The 22,947-nt window shown below is 46.4% G+C and overlaps 1 protein-coding gene across 1 annotated transcript; it reads left to right on the plus strand.

The window, feature by feature from the left end:
* On the plus strand, positions 1 to 20,604 carry HHIPL2 (HHIP like 2; the record flags this gene model as incomplete). Its single annotated transcript, XM_080824141.1, has 8 exons — positions 1 to 311; positions 1,086 to 1,229; positions 3,810 to 4,141; positions 5,380 to 5,506; positions 10,951 to 11,096; positions 15,458 to 15,539; positions 19,179 to 19,261; positions 19,967 to 20,604. The coding sequence occupies 8 exons, from the start codon at positions 1 to 3 to the stop codon at positions 20,347 to 20,349; spliced, it is 1,608 nt and encodes a 535-aa protein (XP_080680267.1). The 3' UTR covers positions 20,350 to 20,604.
* Positions 20,605 to 22,947: the final 2,343 nt, after the last annotated feature.

The raw sequence follows: 22,947 nt of genomic DNA on the forward strand, positions 1-22,947 counted from the left end.
ATGGTCCACGCTGGGGACGGCACCCATCGCTTCTTTGTGGCCGAGCAGGTGGGCGTGGTATGGGTCTACCTGCCTGATGGGAGTCGCCTGGAACAACCCTTCTTGGACCTCAAGAAGATCGTGTTGACTACTCCCTGGGTAGGGGATGAGAGAGGCTTCTTGGCGTTGGCTTTTCATCCCAGATTCCGCCGCAACCGGAAGTTCTATATTTATTATTCATGTCTGGGCAAGAAGAAGATAGAAAAGATCCGGATTAGTGAGATGAAGGCTTCTCGGGCTGATCCCAACAAAGCTGACCCCAGATCAGAAAGGTGAGACATGCCCATGAGAATGGGCAACTCCGTACTGTGCTCCAAAATAATGCCAGTGCGTCCTCTAAGATGATAAAGGGACACGTTTCTGGTTTTAGAGACACTAGCTTATAATACTGACCAAGGAGTCATCAGTAGGGAGATGGTAGACTTGCAGCCACAAGGGTCTGAGAAATGATTATAGATAATATCAACGTATTAGATGTAATAGTGGCCTCTGCTTATTGTGTGGTCATTGAATTCCAGGCCCTTTGCCTTGAACATGGATATTATCCTTACAGGAAGCTGTGGCACAAAACTCTAGAGCCTTAGATGCGTGGTCTGGTGAGGGACTTAATTCTGTCACTCCAAGCTCGTGGTCTTGCCACCCTACCAGTCTGTCTTTTTTCCTTCTTGTTCTTTCTGCCTCGTGTCTCTTGTCCCAAACAGCGAGGTTGGGGGATTGAAATGGGCACCTAACTGACAGATTAAGTCCTGTTGGGTTGCCCAAAGGAAAGGATTAAGAGTTCTGGTAGAGCCAGAGAGTAAGGCCCAGAAAAGGGTGATTATTACTCCGGCTGTGTCTACAACTCATGAAATCATGACAGGAAAGAAAAATGATCCATGAAGGAGTCATACTGGGAAATAAGGGGAATCTTAGTGCTCCAAGCTTTGTGATTCTTGGAAACTCTGAAGCAGGTCTTGGCTGACTTGGACCAGTCATTTCTGGGTATTAAAAAAGGATGCAGTTTTACCTCATATCAAAACCTAATGCACGGTTTCTTTTCCTTCCAGAGTCATCTTGGAGATAGAAGAACCAGCCTCAAATCATAACGGCGGACAACTTCTTTTTGGTGTGGATGGCTACATGTACATTTTCACTGGGGATGGAGGACAAGCTGGGGATCCCTTCGGCAAGTTTGGAAATGCTCAGAACAAGTAAGCTGGGTGGATCTGGGCCCCTCTCCCTTTAGGGTGAGCCCTTGGGATGTTTTTGCTGAGATGGAGTCTCAGGAGGGTCAAACCCAAATCACGTACTGCAAGATGTAGCCTCTTCTGTTGAGGCACATGGGAGAAACATTTGGTTTTCTGTCCTGTGAATTTCAGGCACGGTGTATTCTGGAAAGTAATACTGTGGATGCTCAGTGTAACTCTCAGAGCGCTATGGGGACACGAATTCAGCGTGTTCAGTATGTACTAAGTGCGTGACATTATTTACCTCACCAAGATCTTACACATTTCAGTTCAACTCAGTGATGTTATTGAGTGCCGCGCTCCGGGCTCTGTGCTAGGCCCTGGAGACATGTGAGAAGATAGTTAATACGCAATATATGTTGAATGCTTACTGTGTGTCAGGTACTGTTTTGAATACCTTGTGCATATTGAAGAATGTAATTCTGTTTATTTATTTATTAGAGAGCAAGGGAGACAGAGCGGGAGGGACAGAGGGAGAGAGAAACTCCGGCAGACTCTGTGCTGACCGTAAAGTCTGACGTGGGGCTCGATCTCACTATCTGAGCCGAAACCAAGAGTTGGATGCTTAACTGACTGGGCCCCCCAGGTGCCCCAAGAACATAATTCTAACATCCCATGAGGGCAGGGGTTTTTATCTATTTGTTAATTGATGTGTCCCCACCACCTCAAATAGTGCCTGGTATGGGAGTCACTTCAGAGACACAATGGAAGGGAGGACTCCTATGAAGTGTAGGTATTATGATAGTCATTTCACTGATGGGAAGATAGAAGCACAGAGGAATAAAGTAGCTTGCCTAAGGTCACACAGCAAGTAAGTGGCAGAACCAAAATTCAAAGTCAGACAAGCTGGTCAAGAGCCCAGGGGAGTCTGGGCTGACCTAGATAAAAGCCCCTGATCCTGATGTCCTTTGTAACAACAAGTACTTGAGTGCTCATTATCCCTGGTAATAAAATATTGAAGTTAAAGTAGTCAAGAGCTAATGGGGGTGCCTGGGTGGCTCAGTCGGTTAAGTGGCTGACTCTTGATTTCAGCTCAGGTGGGGAGTCTGCTTGTCTCTCTCCCTCCGTCCGTACCCCCCTCAAATACATGAAGAAATCTTTAAAAAAAAATAATCAAGAGCTAACATTTGTTAAATGCCTACTGTTGGGAATTGAGTCACCTGCTACAGGCAAGGTAACTCATTTAGCCCTTACAACCACAACTACACTGTGAGGTCATCTTTCTCTAGCCTGTTTTACAAATGAGGAAACTGAGGCCCAGAGGCCGCAGTCAGTGGCAGAGCCTCCGGAAAGCTCTGTCCTTTCTGTGACCACAGTGCTCTGTGAGGAAGAATAAACCAACTCCTTTTAAAAATTCATAGTGTTAGTGCCCACTTTGGCAGCACGTGTACTAAAATCAGAACGCTCCAGAAAAGATAAGCATGGCCTCGCTACAAGGATGATGGGCACATTCATGAGTGTTTCATATGAAAAAAAAAAAAAAAATTCATAGCGTTAAACCCAACCTGAGAGAAACCATCTCATCGAAAACATTTTAAAAATTGGAGCTGCAACTTGCTTGCTCAGGGTCGAATGGGCCAGGATCCCATCAGACTTTTGCCTTCTCGTTCTCCCTGAGCCAAAACTTGGCAAGTCTTAACATTTTTTTTGTTGGTGTTTTTTAAGATTTTATTTATTTATTTGACAGAGAGAGAGAGAGACAGTGAGAGAGGGAACACAAGCAGGGGGAGTGAGAAAGGGAGAAGCAGGCCTCCCACCAAGCAGAGCCTGATGTGGGACTCCATCCCAGGATCCTGGGGTCATGACGTGAGCCCAAGGCAGATGCTTAATGACTGAGCCACCCAGGTGACCCAAGTCTTAACATTTTGCATGAGTCAGTTTATCTATGTGTCTTGTACAGACATGATTTTATGTATAGATCTTGTATACATGTGTATATATCTTTTAAAAACCCTGTGTTCCTATGTGATTCTTAGTAGTTGTTTGGCACTGACTATCAGTAGGTCCTCCTGGGCATTCTATGGTCTCGTGCTATTTTATTTTATCTTATATTTTATTATTTAGTTTTAAATTTTGAACACTTAACACAAATTCTACCCTCTTAAAAAAATTTAAGCATAAAAGAATTGTAGGTGTAAATACAGTATTGTTAATTATAGGGACAGATGTACAGCAGATCTCCAGAACTTACTCATCTGGTTAACAAATGTCCAACAGGTGTATGAAAAGATGCTCAGTGTCAGTCCTCATCAGGGAAGTGTAAATCAAAACTCCAATGAGATGTCACCTCCTATCCATTAGGATGGCTCTTTAGCTCCCTCCACCCGCCCCCCCCCCTCAAAAAAAACCAAACACAAAGACAGCAAGTGTTGCTGAAGATGCAGAAAACTTCGTATACTGTTGGTGGAAATGCACAATTTGCAGCTGATCTGGAAAACAGTATGGGGAGGCTTCGAAAACAGAACAAATAAAACTCGCCAATGATCCGGCAGTCCATTTCTGCGTGTTTATCCTGTGCCTGTTCCCCCGCCTTCTTTCTTTCAGAAGTTCCCTGCTGGGGAAGGTGTTAAGGATCGACGTGAACAGGGCAGGCTCAGACGGCAGACCATACCGAGTGCCCCCAGACAATCCGTTCGTGGCCGAGCCAGGGGCCCACCCCGCGGTGTATGCCTATGGGGTCAGAAACATGTGGCGCTGTGCCGTGGACCGAGGGGACCCTGTCACGCGCCGGGGCCGAGGCCGGATGTTCTGTGGGGACGTGGGACAAAATAGGTTTGAAGAAGTTGACATCATTGTGAAAGGCGGGAACTACGGCTGGCGGGCCAAGGAAGGGTTTGAGTGTTACGACAGGAAGCTTTGTCACAATGCCTCTTTGGGTAAGTCAGAAGTTCTCTGGGTGATTTCTGGAGTGAACGGAGGGGGTTGGAGGTGGAGATGGGGAGTTTGACCTGGGAGTTCTGTCCTGCGGGTCACTCCGGGGTCTTTGTTTACGGCCTGTGGGATCCAGCTTCCAGGTTGGCCCTCCATTCACAGGCACTGGAAACACGTTGGGTTAGTGCTTGTTGACCTGATGCATTCAGGTCTTGGCTGGGTTTGGGGACTGGGATTGACCGAGGAATCTCTATTTTAGATCCGTTACCCACAGGGTCTTTAGGCTACTTTGAGAACCACTAGCAGAGGAAAGTTGGTGGCTCTGTGTTTTTCACTTATTCCCATGTGGCCCAGCCCACTGAGATGGCATTCCATATGCAATCCGGTGGTACAGCCCATCAAGATGTGCTTTTCAGCTGTTTTTTTAATCAGTGGTGCTGAATCGTTTTGATCCTCATAAGTTGCAAAGGAGTCTTAGAGCCCCTCACAAGGTTTTCAGATCCTTGAACCTGAGTACCTGCCATGGTACTGTCAGCCCAGGGGATACACTTAGGTGTGTGGGTTCTCAGGTCACTGCCTCACAGGTAGGGGAGTCTTTGGCTTCCTTTTGGCTTGCAGAGGCCAGTCAAAGGGGAAGCTCACAAATATTGTGGTTGGTGTGTTGAGAAAAATAAGCGTGATTCTCTTGGCTGCCTGCCCTTCCAAAGACCAAGAGAGAAAGCATTCTCCACTCAATCAGGCAACTACATTGGAAAGCCCCATCTTCCTCATTGAAGCTCTAAATTTTTTTAAAAAAATATTTTATTTATTTGACAGACAGAGATCACAAGGAGGCAGAGAGGCAGGCAGAGAGAGAGAGGGAAGCAGGCTCCCCGCCGAGCAGAGAGCCCGATGCGGGGCCCGATCCCAGGACCCTGGGACCATGACCCGAGACGAAAGCAGAGGCTTTAACCCACTGAGCCACCCAGGCGCCCCTAAATTTTTTTTTTTTTTTTAAGAGAGAGAGAAAGCGTGTGTGTGTGTGTGTGTGTGTGTGCATGAGCAGGGTTGGGGGGAGAGCAGTAGGAGAGGGAAAAGGAATCCGATAGGCTCCGTGTTCAGTGGAGTCTGACAGGGGCTTGATCTCAGGACCCCGAGATCAAAACCTGAGCCGAAATCAAGAGTCAGATGCTTAACCCACTGAGCCACCCAGGCCCTGAAGGTCTCAATCTTTAGCTGTGACACTCTCTTTGTTCGTGGGCAGGTGACATTCTGCCAATCTATGCTTATGGTCATGCAGTGGGGAAGTCAGTCACTGGAGGATATGTCTACCGTGGGTGTGAATCCCCAAATCTCAATGGCCTCTACATCTTTGGGGACTTCATGAGTGGGTAAGAAAGGATTGGTATCTTCTTTCATTTCTTTTATTGCAGCATTTTTATTGAGAAACAAACTACATGTGGTGAGACAAAGTCTCTACGAGCAGAGTTGGATAAAGTTTTACAATATATACACTTGTAACTATGTTAAGATGCAGAACATTTCCATCACTCTGGAAGGTTCCTTCTTGCCTGTTGCTTGTCAGTACCACCCCTTTCTCTCTCTCTCTCTCTCACACACACACACACACACACACACACACACTTGGGCCAGAGGTAACCACTCCCATCATGTTAATTTTGCTTCTGGAATTTAGTATAAATGGAATCGTGTATATGCATTCTTTTTTTGTACATGTATGGTTTCTTTCATTCAGTAACATCAGTGAAATTCATCTCCGTTGTCACATGTATCAGCTTCTTTCTTTATTGCTTTGTAATATTCAAGTGCATGAATATAACAGCAGTTATTCATGGAGTCTCCTGTTTTGGCTATTTCCAGTTTTTTACTACACATTTATTATGTATTTATTATATATATTTAAGTGTGTGTGTGTGTGTAGCTTGTATCCAGCAACCTTGTCAAACTTTTTTTTTTTTTAAGATTTTATTTATTTATTTGACAGAGAGAGACAATGAGAGAGGGAACACAAGCAGGGGGAGAGGGAGAGGGAGAAGCAGGCTCTCTGCTGAGCAGAGAGCCCGATGCGGGGCTCGATCCCAGGACCCTGGGATCATGACCTGAGCCAAAGGCAGACACTTAACGACTGAGCCACCCAGGTGCCCCCTTGCCAAACTCTTATTAGCTCAATTGGCCTGTGTTTGTGTGTGTGTGTGTGTGTGTGTGTGTGTGTGTGTGTGTGTAGATTCTGTTGGATTTTCTATGAAGAAGATCATTTTGTCTATGAATATAGATACTTTTACTTTTTCTTTTCCTGAATTTTAAGGCTTTTATTGTTACTCTCTTGACTTAATGCTTCTTCTTAAACTTCAGTACAATGTTGGTTAGAAGGTTTCCATTTTCACCAGTGAGTATGATGTCAGTTGTAGGTACTTGTCCATGCCATCTATTAGGTGAAGAAGTTTTCCTTCCGTTCCTAGTTCACTGAGAATTTGTATTAAGTATGGATGTTATGTTTTGCAAATGCAAATGCAAAATGCAAGATGCAAATGCATCTTTGCATCTTGTGAGACAATCATGTGGTTTTCTCATTTTTAGTTTTTAATATAGTGAATTACATTGATTGCTTTTTTTTTTTTTAAATCATTGAAGCAGTCTTGCATTTCTGGAATAAATACCATTTGGTCATGATGTATTTTCCTTTTAATATATTGTTGGATTGGATTTGCTAACATGTTGTTGGAAAATTTTGCATCTGTGTTCATGAAAGGGATTTCTTTCTTGTAATATCTTTGCCAGATTTTGGTGTCAGGATAATGCAGGGTTTATTAGGATGAGCTGGAGAGTGTCTCTTCCTCTTCAGTTGTCCAGAAGAGTTTGTTAAAATAGGTATTATTTCTTCTTTACATGTTTCTTCCAGGTGAAGTCATCAAGGCCTAAAGTTTTCTTGTAGAAAATGTATAGGTGCCTGGGTGGCTCAGTGGGTTAAGCCTCTGCCTTCAGCTCAGGTCATGATCCCAGGGTCCTGGGATGGAGCCCCACATCGGGCTCTCTGCTCAGCAGGGAGTCTGCTTCCTCCTTTCTCTCTGCCTGCCTCCGGGCCTACTTGTGATCTCTGTCAAATGAATAAATAAAATCTTTTAAAAAAAGATTAAAAAAAAGATTCTATTTATTCATTTATTTGAGAGAGGTTGAGAGAGAGTGAGAGCAGGTCAAGGAGAAGAGGAAGAGGGGCAAGCAGACTCCATGCTGTGTTTAGACCGACGTGGGGCCTCAGTCTCAGGACCATGAGATCACGACCTGAGACAAAATCAAGAGTCAAGGTTTAACCAACTGAGCCACCCAGGGATCCCCATTATTTCTTCTGTCTTCTAATTGGTGCATTTAGACCATTAACATTCCACGTGGTTATGGACATAGTTGGATTCATATCTCCCATATTTATTACTGCTTTCTATTTGTCGCCTTTATTCCTTATTCTATTTTTGTCTTCCACTCTTTGTCTGCCTTTTGTGGATTTAACTGAGCACTCTATATAATTCCATTTTCTTCCCTTTTTCAGCATGTCAGTTCTACTTTTTTTTTTCTTTTTCAGTGGTTGCCTAGAGTTTGCAATATACATTTACAGCTAATCCGAGTCCACATTAAATAACATTATGCCACTTCAGGATGGAAACTATGGTCACTGAGTTGAGACTGCCATTTTTTGCTTACTTTTTTTTTTGTTTTTTTTGTTTTTTATTTTATTTATTTATTTTATTTTAATTTTTTAAAAAGATTTTATTTATTTATTTGACAGAGGGAGATCACAGGTAGGCAGAGAAGCAGGTGGAGAGAGAGGAGGAAGCAAGCTCTCCGCTGAGCAGAGAGCCCAATGTGGGGCTCGATCCCAGGGCTCTGGGATCATGACCTGAGCCGAAAGCAGAGACTTAACCCATTGAGCCAACCAGGTGCCCCTTTTTTTGTTCTTTTTTTTAGAGATTTATTTATTTTAGAGAGACAGAGAGTGAGCTATGGGGAATGGGGGGAAGGGCAGAGGAAGAGAATGTTTTAAGCAGACTCCCCGCTGTGCGAGAAGCCCTACACAGGGCTTTGATCCCACAACTTATAAGATCATGACCTGAGCTGAAAGCAAGAGTTGGATGTCCAAGCAGCTGAGCCACCCAGGTACCTCGAGACTGTCATTTTTTCCTAATACATAAGTTTAGTACTCTGAATTTCTCCTCAAATCCTGCTTTAATGGGATCCCATAAAGTTTGATATATTGTGTTTTCATTTTCATTCAGTTAAAAATATTTTCTAATTTCGCTTGGACGTACCTTCTCACCAGTTGGTTTGAAGTGTGTTAGTTTCCAAATATCTGAAGTTTTCCTGAGGTCTTTGTGCTATTGATTTATAATTTAGTTTGATTGTGGTCACAAAGAGACTGTGTTTGATTTGGGAGATCACCCTGGATTATCTAGGTGGGTCCTAAATATACTCACAAATACGATTGGAAGAAGGAAGTAGAAGGAAATTTGAAGACAGAAGAGATAGAAGTCAGGGTAACAACAGAAGCGGTGTGGTGAGCCCATGAGTCAAGACATGAGGACAAGACAGGACATGAGGACAAGACATGAGGACAACATTGGAAGCTGGAAGAGGCAAGGAAATTGATTCTCTTCTAGAGCCTCTGAAGGGAGTGCGGCCCTGCCAACACCTTGATTTTGACCCAGTAGAAACCATTTCAGGATGTTGGCCTCCAAACCTGTAAGAGAATAAGTATGGGTTGATTTAAGCCCCCAGGTTGTGGTGATATGTTACAGTGGTGGTAAGAAACAAATACAGTTTCCATTTTTAATACTCCTCATTACTTTGTGCATATTTCCTTCTGGGGATGTCATTTTTTTTAACGCTTGAAGAACTTCCTTTACAATTTTTTGAAAAATGGATTCATTGGCGATGAATTCTTTCTGCTTTTGCTGTCTTTTTTCCCCCTTCCTTGTTAAAAAAGAAGTCTATGTTGACATATTCTTTCTTTAATTCTTTAAAAATGTTGTCCGTTATCTTCTGCTTGGCCTTAATTCCAATGAGAAATCTGCTGTCATCCTTATATTTGTTCCTCCATATTTATCATGTCAGGTTTTCTCTGGCCACTTTTGAGATTTTATCATTGGTTTTGTGGAATTTTATTATGATATATATTGGTGTAGTTTTTGTCATATTTTTTGTGCTTGGATTTGGTTGCACTAATTGGATTTGTGAGTTTATAGTTTACATCAAATCTGGAAAAATCTTGGCTGTAATTTTTTTCAAATAGTTTTTGTTTCCCCATCCTCTTTTTTCCTTCTCGTTTAGATAATACTGAAGCAGGACTTTGCTAGAAACTCTTCCCAATGCTCTGTGAATTATCCTTACACTATACCTGAACCTGAGTAAGTGCCAAGTACTTTCCTTTCTAATTCTTTCCCCTGATGTAGGTGGTTCCCTCACATGTATGTGCTGTTAAGTGCCGTGATGGATACTCAAGGGAGACACTTTGCAGCTCTCTGGGGCCTATTCTCTGCAGCCCCCTCTTCTCTCCAAAGTCTGTCCTGCAGACTCTTCCTCCATAGGTCTTCCTGGACTCTCATCCCTATCTTTTCAGCTTAAGGAGTCTGCTGGTTCCGCCTGTGTTTTCCATCCTTGTGCTGGAAACTTACTCAAGGTAGTAAGCTGGGAACAATTTAGGATTTACCTTGTTTTCCATGTGTTAGGAAATGTAGTCCTTCATTGGCTGATTTCCAGTGTCTTTTAAAAATTGTCTCTCTATATTATCTAGGCTTTATTTATTTATTTATTTTTATCTAGGCTTTTGACTGTTTTTTTTTTAATATATATTTTTAAAGATTTTATTTATTTATTTGACAGACAGAAATCACAAGTAGGCAGAGAGGCAGGCAGAGAGAGGAAGGGAAGCAGGCTCCCTGCTGAGCAGAGAGGCCGATGCGGGGCTCAATCCCAGGACCCTGAGATCATGACCTAAGCCGAAGGCAGAGGCTTTAACCCACTGAGCCACCCAGGCACCCCTAGGCTTTTGACTGTTTAAGGTGTGAGGGTAAAATTACCCCATCTTCGTCAGAAAGGATAGTAGGATTTTCATACTGCAATACTGAGTTCCAGAGCTGGGGAACAGCCAGTAATTGGTCAGTTTCTTTATCATCGCTTGTTAGGTCTTTGGGATTTAATGGTTCTTTGTTTTTCCCACAGTTCCCACCATCTCCTTGGTTGATATTCAGTGATTCTTAGTCAAAGTCCATGCACCAGAATCACTGGGATTGAGCATCTCTGATCTATAAAATGTTTCATGTGAAAAAAAGAGTTTCATATGACACCCCAGTTGACCCTTCTTCCTTTTCTTTTTATTCTAAAAACCTGCTTTTAGGTCAGACAGATGACTACATAGACATAATAACAAAAGCAGCTACCAGTTTTGGGGTCCTTACTGTGTCCTAGGCACACCGGGGAGTTATTCATGTATATTATCTTACTTAACCTTTGCAACTTTGGTCCGCGGTAAATTCACTTTACAGATGAGGGAACTGAGGCGTAGCCGTTGAAGATGTAGCCAAAGGTCACAAACTAATAGAAATTGCATTAGTTTTTTTGTAGCAGTGCAACTTTCTTGGGGCCCCAGACTCCTCTTATGATAGAAGATGAGCTGCTCCAGCTAGGGACAGCGGGTGACCCAGGTATCTCTGAAGCAGCTTTTTGATTCCTGGGAGAGGCTAGGTGTTAATCTCCTAGGGAAGGAGGAAGAATATTTTGCAGGGTGAAAATATGGATTCTTATAATAAAGGTTTTATTTTTCATCTAGTCGACTTATGGCTTTGCAGGAAGATAGAAAAACCAAGAAATGGAAGAAACGGGACATTTGCCTCGGCAGCACTGCGTCCTGTGCCTTCCCAGGGCTGATCAGCACCTACAGCAAATTTATCATCTCTTTTGCTGAAGATGAAGCAGGTAACAAATGTCCAGGGTTATGCTGTTTCTGCTTTTTAGAACTTAAATCATCACAGGCATTGTGAACTGACATTTGCATAATAATTATTCTTACTATTGTTATTTAAATAACAGCTACATCTATTTTTTACTACCATTTAATTTTTTTTTTTAAGAGAGAGGGAAAATGTACAGTGGGGAGGGGCAGAGGGAGACATGAGAGAGAGAATCTTTTTTTTTTTTTAAAGATTTTATTTTTATTTTTTTGACAGACAGAGATCACAAGCAGGTGGAGAGGCAGGCAGAGAGAGAGAGAGAGGGAGGAAGCAGGCTCCCCGATGAACAGAGAGCCCGATGCGGGGCTCGATCCCAGGACCCTGGGATCATGACCTGAGCCGAAGGCAGAGGCTTTAACCCACTGAGCCACCCAGGCGCCCGAGAGAGAGAATCTTAAGCAGGCTCCACACTCAGCACAGAGTCCTAATTCGGAACTGATCTCACAACCGTGAGATCATGACCTGAGCCAAAATCAAGAGTTGGATGCCTAACTGACTGAGTCACCCAGGGGCGCCATGGTCAGCTTTTTATTTACTTTTTATTTACTTTACATTTTTTATGTTATTTAATAACTACAGCATCCCCATGATGTAATGATTATGCTTATTTCGCCATTGAGGCAACAGACGGAATTTGCTAACCTACCCCTTCTTGACCGAGGCCCACACCTCACTGTGTGGGGCAAATCAGGGTCTATAGTTTGGTCTTTCGGTCTTTTGACCATGAAGGAGATTCATGTCCTCCTCCCTGACTGGATTCTGATCTGTGATCACAGGAACGTGGGTGGGGCCAGTAGTGGGGCAGATGTGGTGGACGCTGGTGTTTACCCTCCTGGTGCTGCCTGGGAGGGAGCGCCTCTGGTGATCAGTCCCTCACTGGGCCTTTCCTCACCCTGCCGGAGTCTGTGAGGCCAGTGCTGGGAGTGAGCCAGGGAGAATTTCTTCCCTGAGAGATCTCTGTTAAAAGGGTAGACAGCTCAGTGGGAGGCTATTTATTTGCTAGACAGATGAGGTGTTTATTAAGGGCGTTAGCAAAGCAAAGCGTGTGTGTGTGTGTGTGTGTGTGTGTGTGTATGAAAGACAGAGACTTTGCTCTGCTAAATTGCCTCAAATTCTGTAATCAGAAAATGGATTTTTAATTTCAGCTTTACTTAAGTTGGTTACATTTTGAAAGATAATATTTTTGTGTGTGTGAGGAGGACAGGGCCTGTGATCTCTTTGGTATTTGGCGCTGCATCTAGCCATGCTTGGGGTCTCAGAAGAGAACGACAGGGTCTCTCCGGGCCCCTTCCAGACCTGGGGCTTCTCTGTGAGGGTGAACCAGAGCCTTGAAGGTTTCCTCAGTATGGGGCTTCTTTCCGTTCTGAGTCATGGGGTGACGGTGCCAGACCTTCACTTGAGCAAGACACACGGAAATCCAGTCAGCTCTTGGACATTTTCCTAGCTTATCGTTTGACATGAATGTTTTAGAGGAACGGAGGATATTCGAGAGAATTCAAGCATTCTCAATAGAGAAAGTCTAAGTGAGTTCCAAATTGGAAGTCCAAACATATAAAAAGGGAGAGAAACCACAGGCTGGCAGGATGGTGCTCCGTGGAAGGAGGATGACGGGAAAAGCCCGAGGCCTGGTGGGGCGTCTGTCCTGCCAGAGCCCCTCCAGGCTGGGGCCCCCTGGAGCCCCAGAGGTGGGTCTGCCCGGGCATCCTGGGCTGCTGTCTTCTGCTGCTTGCTCCTTCTCAGAAGGCCTCGGAAACCTTGGCTTGGGTGGTTTGGTTTGCTGTGCCTGTCGGCTTCTCACAGGAGAAAACAGGGAGCTTTTAAATACCAGTCAGTACGTCTGGCCAGCAAGACTGAGTGTCCTTGGCTGAATTTTATCAAGTGGACCTGCCAGGGTGTTGTTCCCAAGCCAGACCGCCCGAAATGGCCCTAAAGCGAGGAAGGCTGTTTTCAAGACTAGTTCTTTTCTTTTTTCTTTTAAAGATTTTATATATTTGAGAGAGAGAGAGAGAGAGAGAGAGCATAAGCAGGAGAGGGGCAGAGGGAGGGGGAGAAGCAGACTCCCCGCTGAGCAGGGAGCCTGAGGTAGGGCTTGATCCTAGGACCCCGGGATCATGACCTGAGTCGAAGGCAGATACTTAACCAACTGAGCTACCCAGGTGCCCTGAGGCAAGTTATTTTCTTCCCACGTTGCTTGGTCTGGTGTGTTTGCATGGAGTAATTCAGATTTTCTGCTCGTGTCCTAGCCTTTCCCACTTAAGGACATATTTTTAGATCTGAGTATTTCATTATTTTGTTATCAGTCACCACGCCGTAGACATGTCCTTTTTGGTTGAACCTCCAGTACTGCGGTGTACTTCCAGGTTTTTCTAGCTGACAGCTGGTATAAAGAAGTGACTGTGGAGGGCGGGGCAGGAGGCGGGGCCGCCCCTTGCTGGGTGGGTCCTGATGGGTTGGATTTCTGAATGTCAGTCACATTCTCAAGAGGGCTGGTCCAAGTACTAATGCTTGCACTAAGTTTACATCCGCCGTGCGTTTTGTTTGGCATGGCATATTACAGATTTTTGGGGTAGTCGTTTTTGGTCCTCAAATATATTTTTAAAATTGTCAGTTGGACATGACACATGAAATTCACTTCTAGCATTGTTTTCCCCTAAAAATACAATGAGAAGTCTATGGCGTGTTTAGGCCATATAATTCACATAAACTGGTGTTGTGGAGGGACTACGCCACAGTGTGGGGTTTTCAATTAGAGCAGGAATTCTTTGCATGGGCTAGAGGGGCTCCTGTGTGATGTCACCCCATGGACATGCAGACACTTGCTAGACCCCTCTTTTTATCAAATGGACAGTGCCTGGGCTTTCCAATCAGAGGAGGCAAACCGGCTCTAGGGTGGGGTGCATCTTAATGCCTCAGACCCCTTACAGGGCAAGGTGATGATATAGTTGGTGAGGACCCGAAATCCAGAGTTTATTAGGAAGCTGTGTGTGGGGGCTCCATGAAGACCGGAGGCCTCACATTCAGCATGGGACAAACATGGGTCACTGTCCTCCACTAATTCAAGGAAGAAGGTTGTGGGAATCACTCCGAGCTGTCTGAAATTCTAGGCTTTTCCAGTTAGCAGTTTAGTAGACATTTACTTCCATGAGGTTGAGGGAGAGCATACAAGTGAGCTCAGTTCAATGCAGTGGCATAAGTATTATGGCGTGAAGAAGTAAGATGGTAAGAGTAATGCCGATCATAGTTTTTAAAATTTTTAAAAAGATTTATTTATTTATTTGGGGGGGTTGAGAAGCAGAGGGAGAGGGAGGGAGAGAATCCTCAAGTAGACCCCCCCGCTGAGTGCGGAGGCCCGTGTGAGGCTCCGTCTCAGGACCCTGAGATCATGACCTGAGCCGAGACCAAGAGTCGGATGCTTAACCGCCTGAACCACCCAGGTGCCCCATCACTTTCTAACTTAATCCCTAATAATCACGTGAGGTATTATTAGCCCCATTTGACAGATGAATTAATAATGGGAGGGTTACACAAGTTGAGAGGTTGCCTGAGACAACACAGCTAGCAGCTGGTGTTGTCAGGATTCAAAGTCAGAAGGCTCCAGCTTGGAAGTTGGGCTCGTCAACCCATCCTTTCCTGTCCCTCGCAGGTAACGGTGAGAAGAGCTGGAATGAGGTAGTGACCGTGAGCAGAGAGTGTTCAAACAGGGGGAAGTGGGAGGAGTGGGGGGCTCGACTGTGGGTAGAGGTGATTTCTGGGAGGTGTGGAGAAGGCCAGGAGGACTGTCTGAAGAATGGGGGGAGGGGTCAGGGGAAACGAGGGACCCAAGGACCGAGGAAGGAAGGTGCAGATGGAGGGAGAAGCAAGTGGGAGGGGGGCAGTGGGGATTGGTGCCAGCGGACTCAAGAGGGGGCAACAGAAAGTGACAGATAAATGGTCCTTAACCTGTCAACGGCTATTTCAGGGTTTCTCAGGGAATCCTTAGTAGTAGTCAAGAGGTGGGGGAGGAAATGGAGATTTGTTAAGGCGAAGTTTCTTAGAGCAGAGATGATAAAGGGGAAGCTGGTTTGGTTCACTGAACGTAAACAGAAATGCACGTCTGTTGGGGTGCACTCTGAGCTAGTCTTTGGGGGTCAGAGAAGGGCTTTCTCCTTAAGGAGCTCACAGTCCAGTGAGGGCCGAGCTGTCAGTCGGGGTTCTGGGGTTCCCTTCCTGGGGCTCCCTTCCTGCGGCTCACTGCATTTCAGGGCTCTAACCCCATGTCGAGGGTTTTCTGTGCCTCCAGCTCTGTGTCTCCGCCATCCTACTGATGGCCTGTCCCTGTTTTCTCAGGGGAGCTCTACTTCCTGGCCACCGCCTACCCCAGCGCCTATGCACCGCACGGATCGATTTACAAATTTGTTGACCCATCGAGGTGAGCTTTGGTCTCATTTTCTTCTTAGGTGCATCCATATCAGCCCTTATCTTCATGGCAGACTGTGAAAATAATCCTGACTCCCCAGGAATTACCAGAAATTATGGATGAAGCAAATCTTTGCTTTAGGTAAAAAGCAGATTGGGCAAATAAATGGAGAGGGCTATGTGTCTAGGAATTATGAAAAATTTGGGAAATGGTCTCTTGTGGTGGGAAATGAGGATCTTGAGCCATTCTTGGATGACTAGTCTAGACCTGTGGATCCTGTTTATTTTTGTTTTTTAATATGCTTCTGGAAACTTCTGTCTGGGATCATCTGACAATGGGTGTATAGTTCTGACCACCTGAGTAAGTGCTGTTGCCCTCTCCCCTGGGTTTGGTTGAGATCTCAAGGTCCTGGGCAAATATCTTATTTATGTATTTATTTTTAATATTATTGTGATTATTTTCTTCTGTAGGTGCTAACTTTGAAGGGCTCCTATTGGCCAAATCTGGGACATCTTACTTACTTTTTAATTAATTTTTAATTTTTAATTTTTTGAACATTTTAAATTTAAACTCAATTAATTAACATATAGTATGTTAGTTTCAGAGGTAGAGTTCAGAGATTCATCAGTTTTTCATAATACCCAGTGCTAATCACACCACATGCCCTCCTGAATGCCCATCACTCAGTTACCCTATCCCTCCAGTAACCCTCAGTTTGTTTCCTAGGGTTAAGAGTCTCTTAAGGTTTGTCTTCCTGTCTGATTTCGTCTTGTTTTATTTTTCCCTCCCTTCCCCTGTGCTCCTGTTTTGTTTCTTAGATTCCACATATGAGTGAGATCATATGATAATTGTCTTTCTGTGATTTCTTTTAGCATAATACCCTCTAGTTCCATCCACATCATTGCAGATGGCAAGATTTCATTTTTTTGATGGCTGAGTAATATTCCATTGTATATATGTACCACATCTTCTTTATCCATTCATCTGTTGATGGACATCTGGGCTCTTTCCATAGTTTGGCTATTGTGGACATTGCTGCTATAAACATTCGGGTGCACGTGCCCCTTCGGAGCACCACGTTTGTATCTTTAGGATATATACCCAGTAGTGCAATTGCTGGGTCACAGGGTAGCTCTATTTTCGACTTCTTGAGGACCCTCCATGCTGTTTCCAGAGTGGCTGCACCAGCTTGCATTCCTACCAACAGTGTAGGAGGGTCTAGGCAAATACTGTAAACTGGTTTCTTAGTGTCTCGTTCCAACCCTTGCTGGAATTCTGTGGCAATATTTACTCAGTTGGTGGGTTCCATACCGTTGACTTCTGCTCTTCGGCCAGCCTCTCTCAGAGGCTAACCAACTGCCCAGACAATGGCCACAGGACAGTTCCCATCTGTGAGGGTGTCCAGCGTGTGGTCCTCACTCTCCTGGGAGGGAGATGCAGCGGATCCAGCCCGAGGGCCTGGGGCAGTGCGTGGATTTATCTCTGGATTCTGTCCCAAAGCAAGCAAGTCTCCCCCCCCAAATCAGCTTGAAGACAGAGTTCCCTGTGTGGCTACACTGGTCCTATGGGGGGGGGCGGGGTGTTCAGACAACATTCAGCCATTGGGCGCCGCTGCGTGTGGGTCGAGGCTCAGGGGCCTGGCCCGGGGCTGCTCCCTCGGGCAGCAGGCTCTCGGTTTCCATGTTCTCGGGGGTTCCTGGAAGAAGCTCCGTCCCTGAGGCTGGGCCCGAGGCGCTCTCCGAATGGCACCTGCGGAATTGCGAGGGGGCGACTTAGGGACTGGGCTGGCTTCACCCCCGGGTCTGCATGTCTCCCATGCTTGGGGGACAGCCAATCCAGCCCCCAGTTCGGACGCCTCAGGTGGCAGACAGTGGCTGGGTTGGGAGTTCTGCTCTTTCCCCTCAGAGGTTTCCTGTGTGAATCACTTTGTCTGCCCTGTGGCAGTTTCCTGGTTTGGCTGGGGGATAATCGAGCTCCCTTCTCTCCTAAGAGCAGCCATAAAGCACCTACAGCCTGTCCACGTGGAAGACATGCCGACGGGCTCACCTCTCTCTCAGGCTGACACTCACTGAGTTGTTGCTGTGTGCCAGGCACTGTGCTGGGTGCCGAGTGGGTGGGCTCTCCTTTAGTGCTCACAGAACCCCCGGGGGACAGGCTCGCGCCGTCACTTCACGGGGAAGCTAGCTGAGCTTGGCCAAGTAAACTTAATCACCTGAGGGACAGCTAGCAAGAGGGGGTCCAGGACAGGGACACCGAGGAGCAGGGTCATTTCAGCATCTCTCCTTCTCTTCGGTGGTCATCATGTCCAGCTGGACGGACCTGCAAAGCTTCTCCAGAGTCTGGATCTGGATCCAGACGCTGTTCTGCTTACGCACACGGCCCAGCTGGCTCTGAATGCACCTATGACAGATTTTGAGGAGCAAATGACTCATTTCCGTGTGATTTCCCACCCCCTTCCTTCCATCCTTTCTCCTTGCCCTCCTTGAGAGTTACAGACCCTGGGACCTGGGCTTAAAACTTGACTTTGCTACCAACTAGCTGTGTGACCTTGCACCTGTTTCTTAATCTTTGTGTGACTCAGTTTCCCCCTGTAAAATGGGGATCCTAGGGTTATCATGAGGTTTCGGTGAGTTATATGTATGAGGCATTCACGTGGCACCTAAGCACTAGGTGAGTGCCTGTTAAATAAAGAAAATTACTTTTTTTTCCCACCTGGGATGAGGGTGACAGCAGGGAGAGACAGAGCTGGAGCAAGGGCGGCAGAGGAGGAGGCAGTGGGACTAGCCCGAAAGTTCCATGTCTGCTCTGCATCGCAAGTGCTCCTTGTCTCCAGGGGCTGTTTTATTTCAGAAGATGCACCCAGGAGACAGCAGTGACGGAGTTCTTATTCTAATAGGCAGAGAGGCTGGCAGTCCCCGGGGGCTGTGCCGTCAGTTCTTGATGGGATTCTCTTTAAAGGGAATCACCCATCACCGACATCATTGTCATCACCATGATCATCATCTGTGGGGGCACTCGTTACGTGTTGGGCCCTGTGCCGAGTGTCATTTTTTAAATCTTTAAAAAATAATTTTACAAATGACTTATCAGTCACTTTCAATATGCCAAGTACACAGCTCTTATTTTTTTTTTTTTTTAAGATTTATTCATCTGTTTGAGGGGAGAGAGCATGCATGCCTGCATGTGTTTTGGGGGAGGGGCAGAGGAAGAGGGAGCAAGAGAAATCTGGAGCAGACTCCAGGGAGCCTGATGTGGGGCTCGATCCCAGGACCCTGAGATCGTGACCTGAGCTGAAATCAAGAGTTGGTCCCTTGCCTGAGCCAGCCATGCACCCCACACAGCTCTTATTTATTCCTGCAAGGATGGGTACTGTTGCTTTTTCTATTTTATCTATGTGGAAATTGATGCTTAGCAAGGTTTACTTGCCCCAGAGTTTGAACCTAATTTAGTCACCATGCCTGTGCCCCTGACCCCTCACTACACTCTGTCCCAAGAGCCTGCCGGGTCCCTGTTCTTTCTCCTCCTGTTTCCTACTCCATTTCTCCCATCCCCCTGGATAAAGGAGAGCTGAATCCAAATCTTGCAAATGTATGACCTGGACTTCCTGGTCCCATCCTCAGAATCTTGTGTCCTTACTTTCTCTGTTTTCAGGCGAGCACCCCCCGGCAAGTGCAAGTACAAGCCAGTGCCGGTGAAGACCAAGAGCAAGCGTGTCCCGTTCAGGCCACTCGCCCGTGAGTCTGTCTCTGTCCCAGGCTCAGGCCCTGGCCTCGAGGCGCTGGCACGGTGCCCTCTGCAAACACGCTCCAGTCCTCCTAGGGTGGGAGGTCTGTTTCCCACCGAGGGCTTATGCTCTGGATGGGGACTGTGACTGTGGCTCGGTCTCTACGTCTCTGCATTGCAGAGTGTGCACATGTGCTTCTGCCATGGTCCTCCGTCCATCCATCAGTTCGTCAGGCATGGTTCATTCAGCCCTGAGTTTGCAGCGGTCACTGTGCTAATCCCTGGGGCTACAGCAGTGAACCTGACCTGGAGGAACCCAGAGTTAAATGTAGTGCAGGCAAATGGAGAAAGAAATCTAGCACCAAGGTTCTGGTAGAGAAGGATGCCCGGGGGACGGAGGGGTCCCCAGAGGGGGCAGAGGCAGGGTGGGGATTCAGGAAGGGCTGATAGAGGAGGGAGACTAACTATTCCAGAGCCATGGATCACTGGAGTGAACTTATTAAAAGCAGTATATTTAGATCAAGGCCAGTTATGGGGCTTGAGCTTATAACCCCGAGATCAAGAGTCACATACTCTACCACTAAGTCAGCCAGGTGCTCCTGAAAAGAATTTATATTAAAGAACCCTCCTGTCGTTGTGGGTATCCTGGGTGGTGTTTCCCTTAGGGTTACTTTCCAGGATTTCTGTTTCTCACTACATAAATGTTTGTTTCCCAGAGACAGTCTTGGACTTACTAAAGGAGCAGTCGGAGAAAGCTGCTAGAAAATTCTCCAATGCAACGTTAGTCTCCAGCCCGGAGCGGGCCTCGTCTCAGAAAGGCGCCTCCAAGGAGCCAGCTTCTCCCACAAGCAGCAGGAAGGCATCTCAAAGGCCTGGTACCAAGAAGAGAGCCAGAGTGTTGTCCCCAGGCCCCCAGGGCAAGAGGAAGCCAAGCCCGAAACCCGCCAGGGGCCGGGGTGGGCGGTCAGCACAGCCAAGGCGAGCTGGCAGAAGTCTCCCTCCGCCTCTTCCGTCAAGGTGGCTGACCAGGGCACGTGCCAGGGGAGAACCACCTCGCCACGTGGAAGCTGCTCGTGGGGCTGCTGACCGTGGGCATTAGCTGAGTGGGAGGGGGAGCTGGAGGCGGGGCAGGCAGAGCGAACTTGACTTAGGGCCGGCGGTTGTCCTCTCTGCAGGAATCTTGCTATCTGAACGGATGGGAGCTCCTTCTCTGCTTCTGCGGAGGCATCGGATCCCACATGGTCAGGGCGCTGGGCTAACCTCGGGCAGTGGTTAGCCTTGGACTCCCCCTGCGCCTCTCTCTTGTTTCATAAATGCCTACAACTTAAGGTAATAAATCAATATTTGCTCCGTCGGTCCTGTATCCTTTGATCTTTTGGATGTTCGCCTGGCGTTAAGAAATCTGGTGCGCTTCAACAGTTTGCCTAAGAGCCCTGTTTCACTCTCTTGCCTCTTCCCAGGTCCAGGAGGAGGCCTGGAGAGACATGTTTCAAGGAAAGCCCCTTTAAAATGGTCTCCTTTGCCCCAGGCTGCAGCTCACAGACTGACTAGGGTGGGTCCTGGTCTGAAACTCCAGCTTTCCCTAATTTGCCTTGGCCAATAGCATCATGAACATAACTACATTTTGAGTACTTCTTACCTGCCAAGATTATAGACATTATCTGAAACCTCACAAACTTGCTGGTTATGTGTTGCCATGTAATGTCTGTTGAAGAGGAGGAAAGTGAGTCTCGTGAGGTTAAGCTACTTGCCCTAGACCACAGTAGGGAGGGAACAGGGAGTCATTTAGCTGGACTTGAACCAAAGCCCCTCTCAGTGTCTGGAGCGCCTGCCCCCCTGCGGGGCCCTCTGTGACGGTCAGTGGCTTTTAAACAGGCATTTGAGGAGCAAAAGAGCTAAGAGAAGAAACCATCCCAGTCTTTAGGAAGTTCTCCAAATCCTGCAAATCATCCAGAACGGTGTAGGCAGTTTGGTTTGAGAACAAAAACATGAAATGCCAGGGGTGTTGAGGATTTTCAGAGGTCATGTAATCGCTGCTTTCTATATGGTTGGACATACCCTGCACAGCTTTTTTTAGATTTCCAAAGAAGCAGATTCCATTTTTTTCTTTAGCAATCTTTATTGGTAGGCTAACCTAACCTAATCTAAATACATCAGGCCTCTTTTTTAATTTTTCTCCTGTTCTGCCTTTAAAAGAGCTGCCAAACACCGGTCAGCATTTTCTGAAGATCATTTTTAGATAATTTTTTTTAGCTGCTTCCTTTGGCCTGGTTTATGGCTTTTGTTTTTCTTTACTTTTGCCCATCTTTGTAACTCTTATGAACACTCTCTAGGATAGGCATGAACTTCAGGATCTAACTTCAGGATCTATCTAGCCCTGATATTTTACACTTTTAGCATCTTCTCAGATGAGACACCAACACGAAGGTGGGAGGGATTCTACCCTGGATCCTTTTGTCAAAAGATGGCTAGACATCCCGGTTAGTCTGGGGAGATTGGACTGACCTCTTGAACAAGTATTTGAACTCCCTTGTCTTATTTTTTTTCTGTCAAATCTTTCTTTGAGGACATGTGGCAAAACTCGGGTCTGGCCTGGAAGTGTTTTGAGTCCTGGGGGGAAGGTGCTCAGAATTCAGGGATCAAAGGACCATGTCCTTCAGGTTCTAGGCTGCCTTCTGTACACAGGTTTTGAACAGGAGGGTGGCAGGTCTAGGGGAGGGAACTGAACAGGTCTCCCTGAAATGCCAGGAAGCTTGGGGGGGGGGGCAGGGAAGGAGCAGCGTATCCCCCTCTGGCAAAGTGGCTTTCTTTTCTAGACATTGGCTGGCAAGGCCCATGAGCTGTCACAAAGGGGCCAGTGCTGAGAGAACAATCATTTAGGTCATAGCCTAGATGGTTTTGGCTTCCTCGGAGGCTAAGGTTTTGAGAAATTCAGAAAAAGGCATACATGCTTGTGCTTGCTCTTTTTAGAGGCCTGCTGGGGAGAGGGTTGGTGGGGGGGGGCGTAAGTAATGGTCCTGCTGGAGGGAGAGGACTGGGGTGCTTCAAAGGCATCTTTTTCCTGATATGTTACTTGAGGATTGAGTAACTCGAAGCAAGCAGGCTCGATATTATGGTACTTGAGGATCTGAAATGATCTTACAAAAAGGCATTCAGGCATTGAAGTGCTGACCCTTGTGGGATCACTATGGGTCTCGTTTTTGCACCAGTGGGGCCCATCTCCTCGGAGCACTCTGAGCATTTCATCTACACAGCATCCCTAGCAGCAGCTGTCCTGACTGCAGAAGGGCCAGTAACCAACCAAAGTAGGAGGGTGCTGTTCCAGAGCTAGAATCTTGCAAGCCAAGATAGAACGTCTAGTTGCATGGTTCCCAAAGCGAACTCAACTTCAGAAATACATTCTCTTAAGACCAACACCATATGATTTCACTCAGGTGTGGAATCTAAAAAACAAATGAATTAAAAAAAAAGCAGAATCAGGCCTATAAATACAGAGAACACAGTGATGGTTGCTGGAGGGGAGGTGGGGGAGGGGGCATGGGCAATATGGTTAAAGGTGAGTAAGAGGTACAGGTTTCCAGTTACCGAAGAAATCATGGGAATAAAAGACACGGCTTAGGGAATAGAGTCAATGATATTGCAATAGTGCTATATGGTGACAGACGGTAGCTACACTTGTGCTGAGTACAGCATAGAG

Source organism: Martes martes (assembly GCF_963455335.1).
Source record: "Martes martes genome assembly, chromosome: 15".
Classification (NCBI taxonomy): Eukaryota; Metazoa; Chordata; class Mammalia; order Carnivora; family Mustelidae; genus Martes; species Martes martes.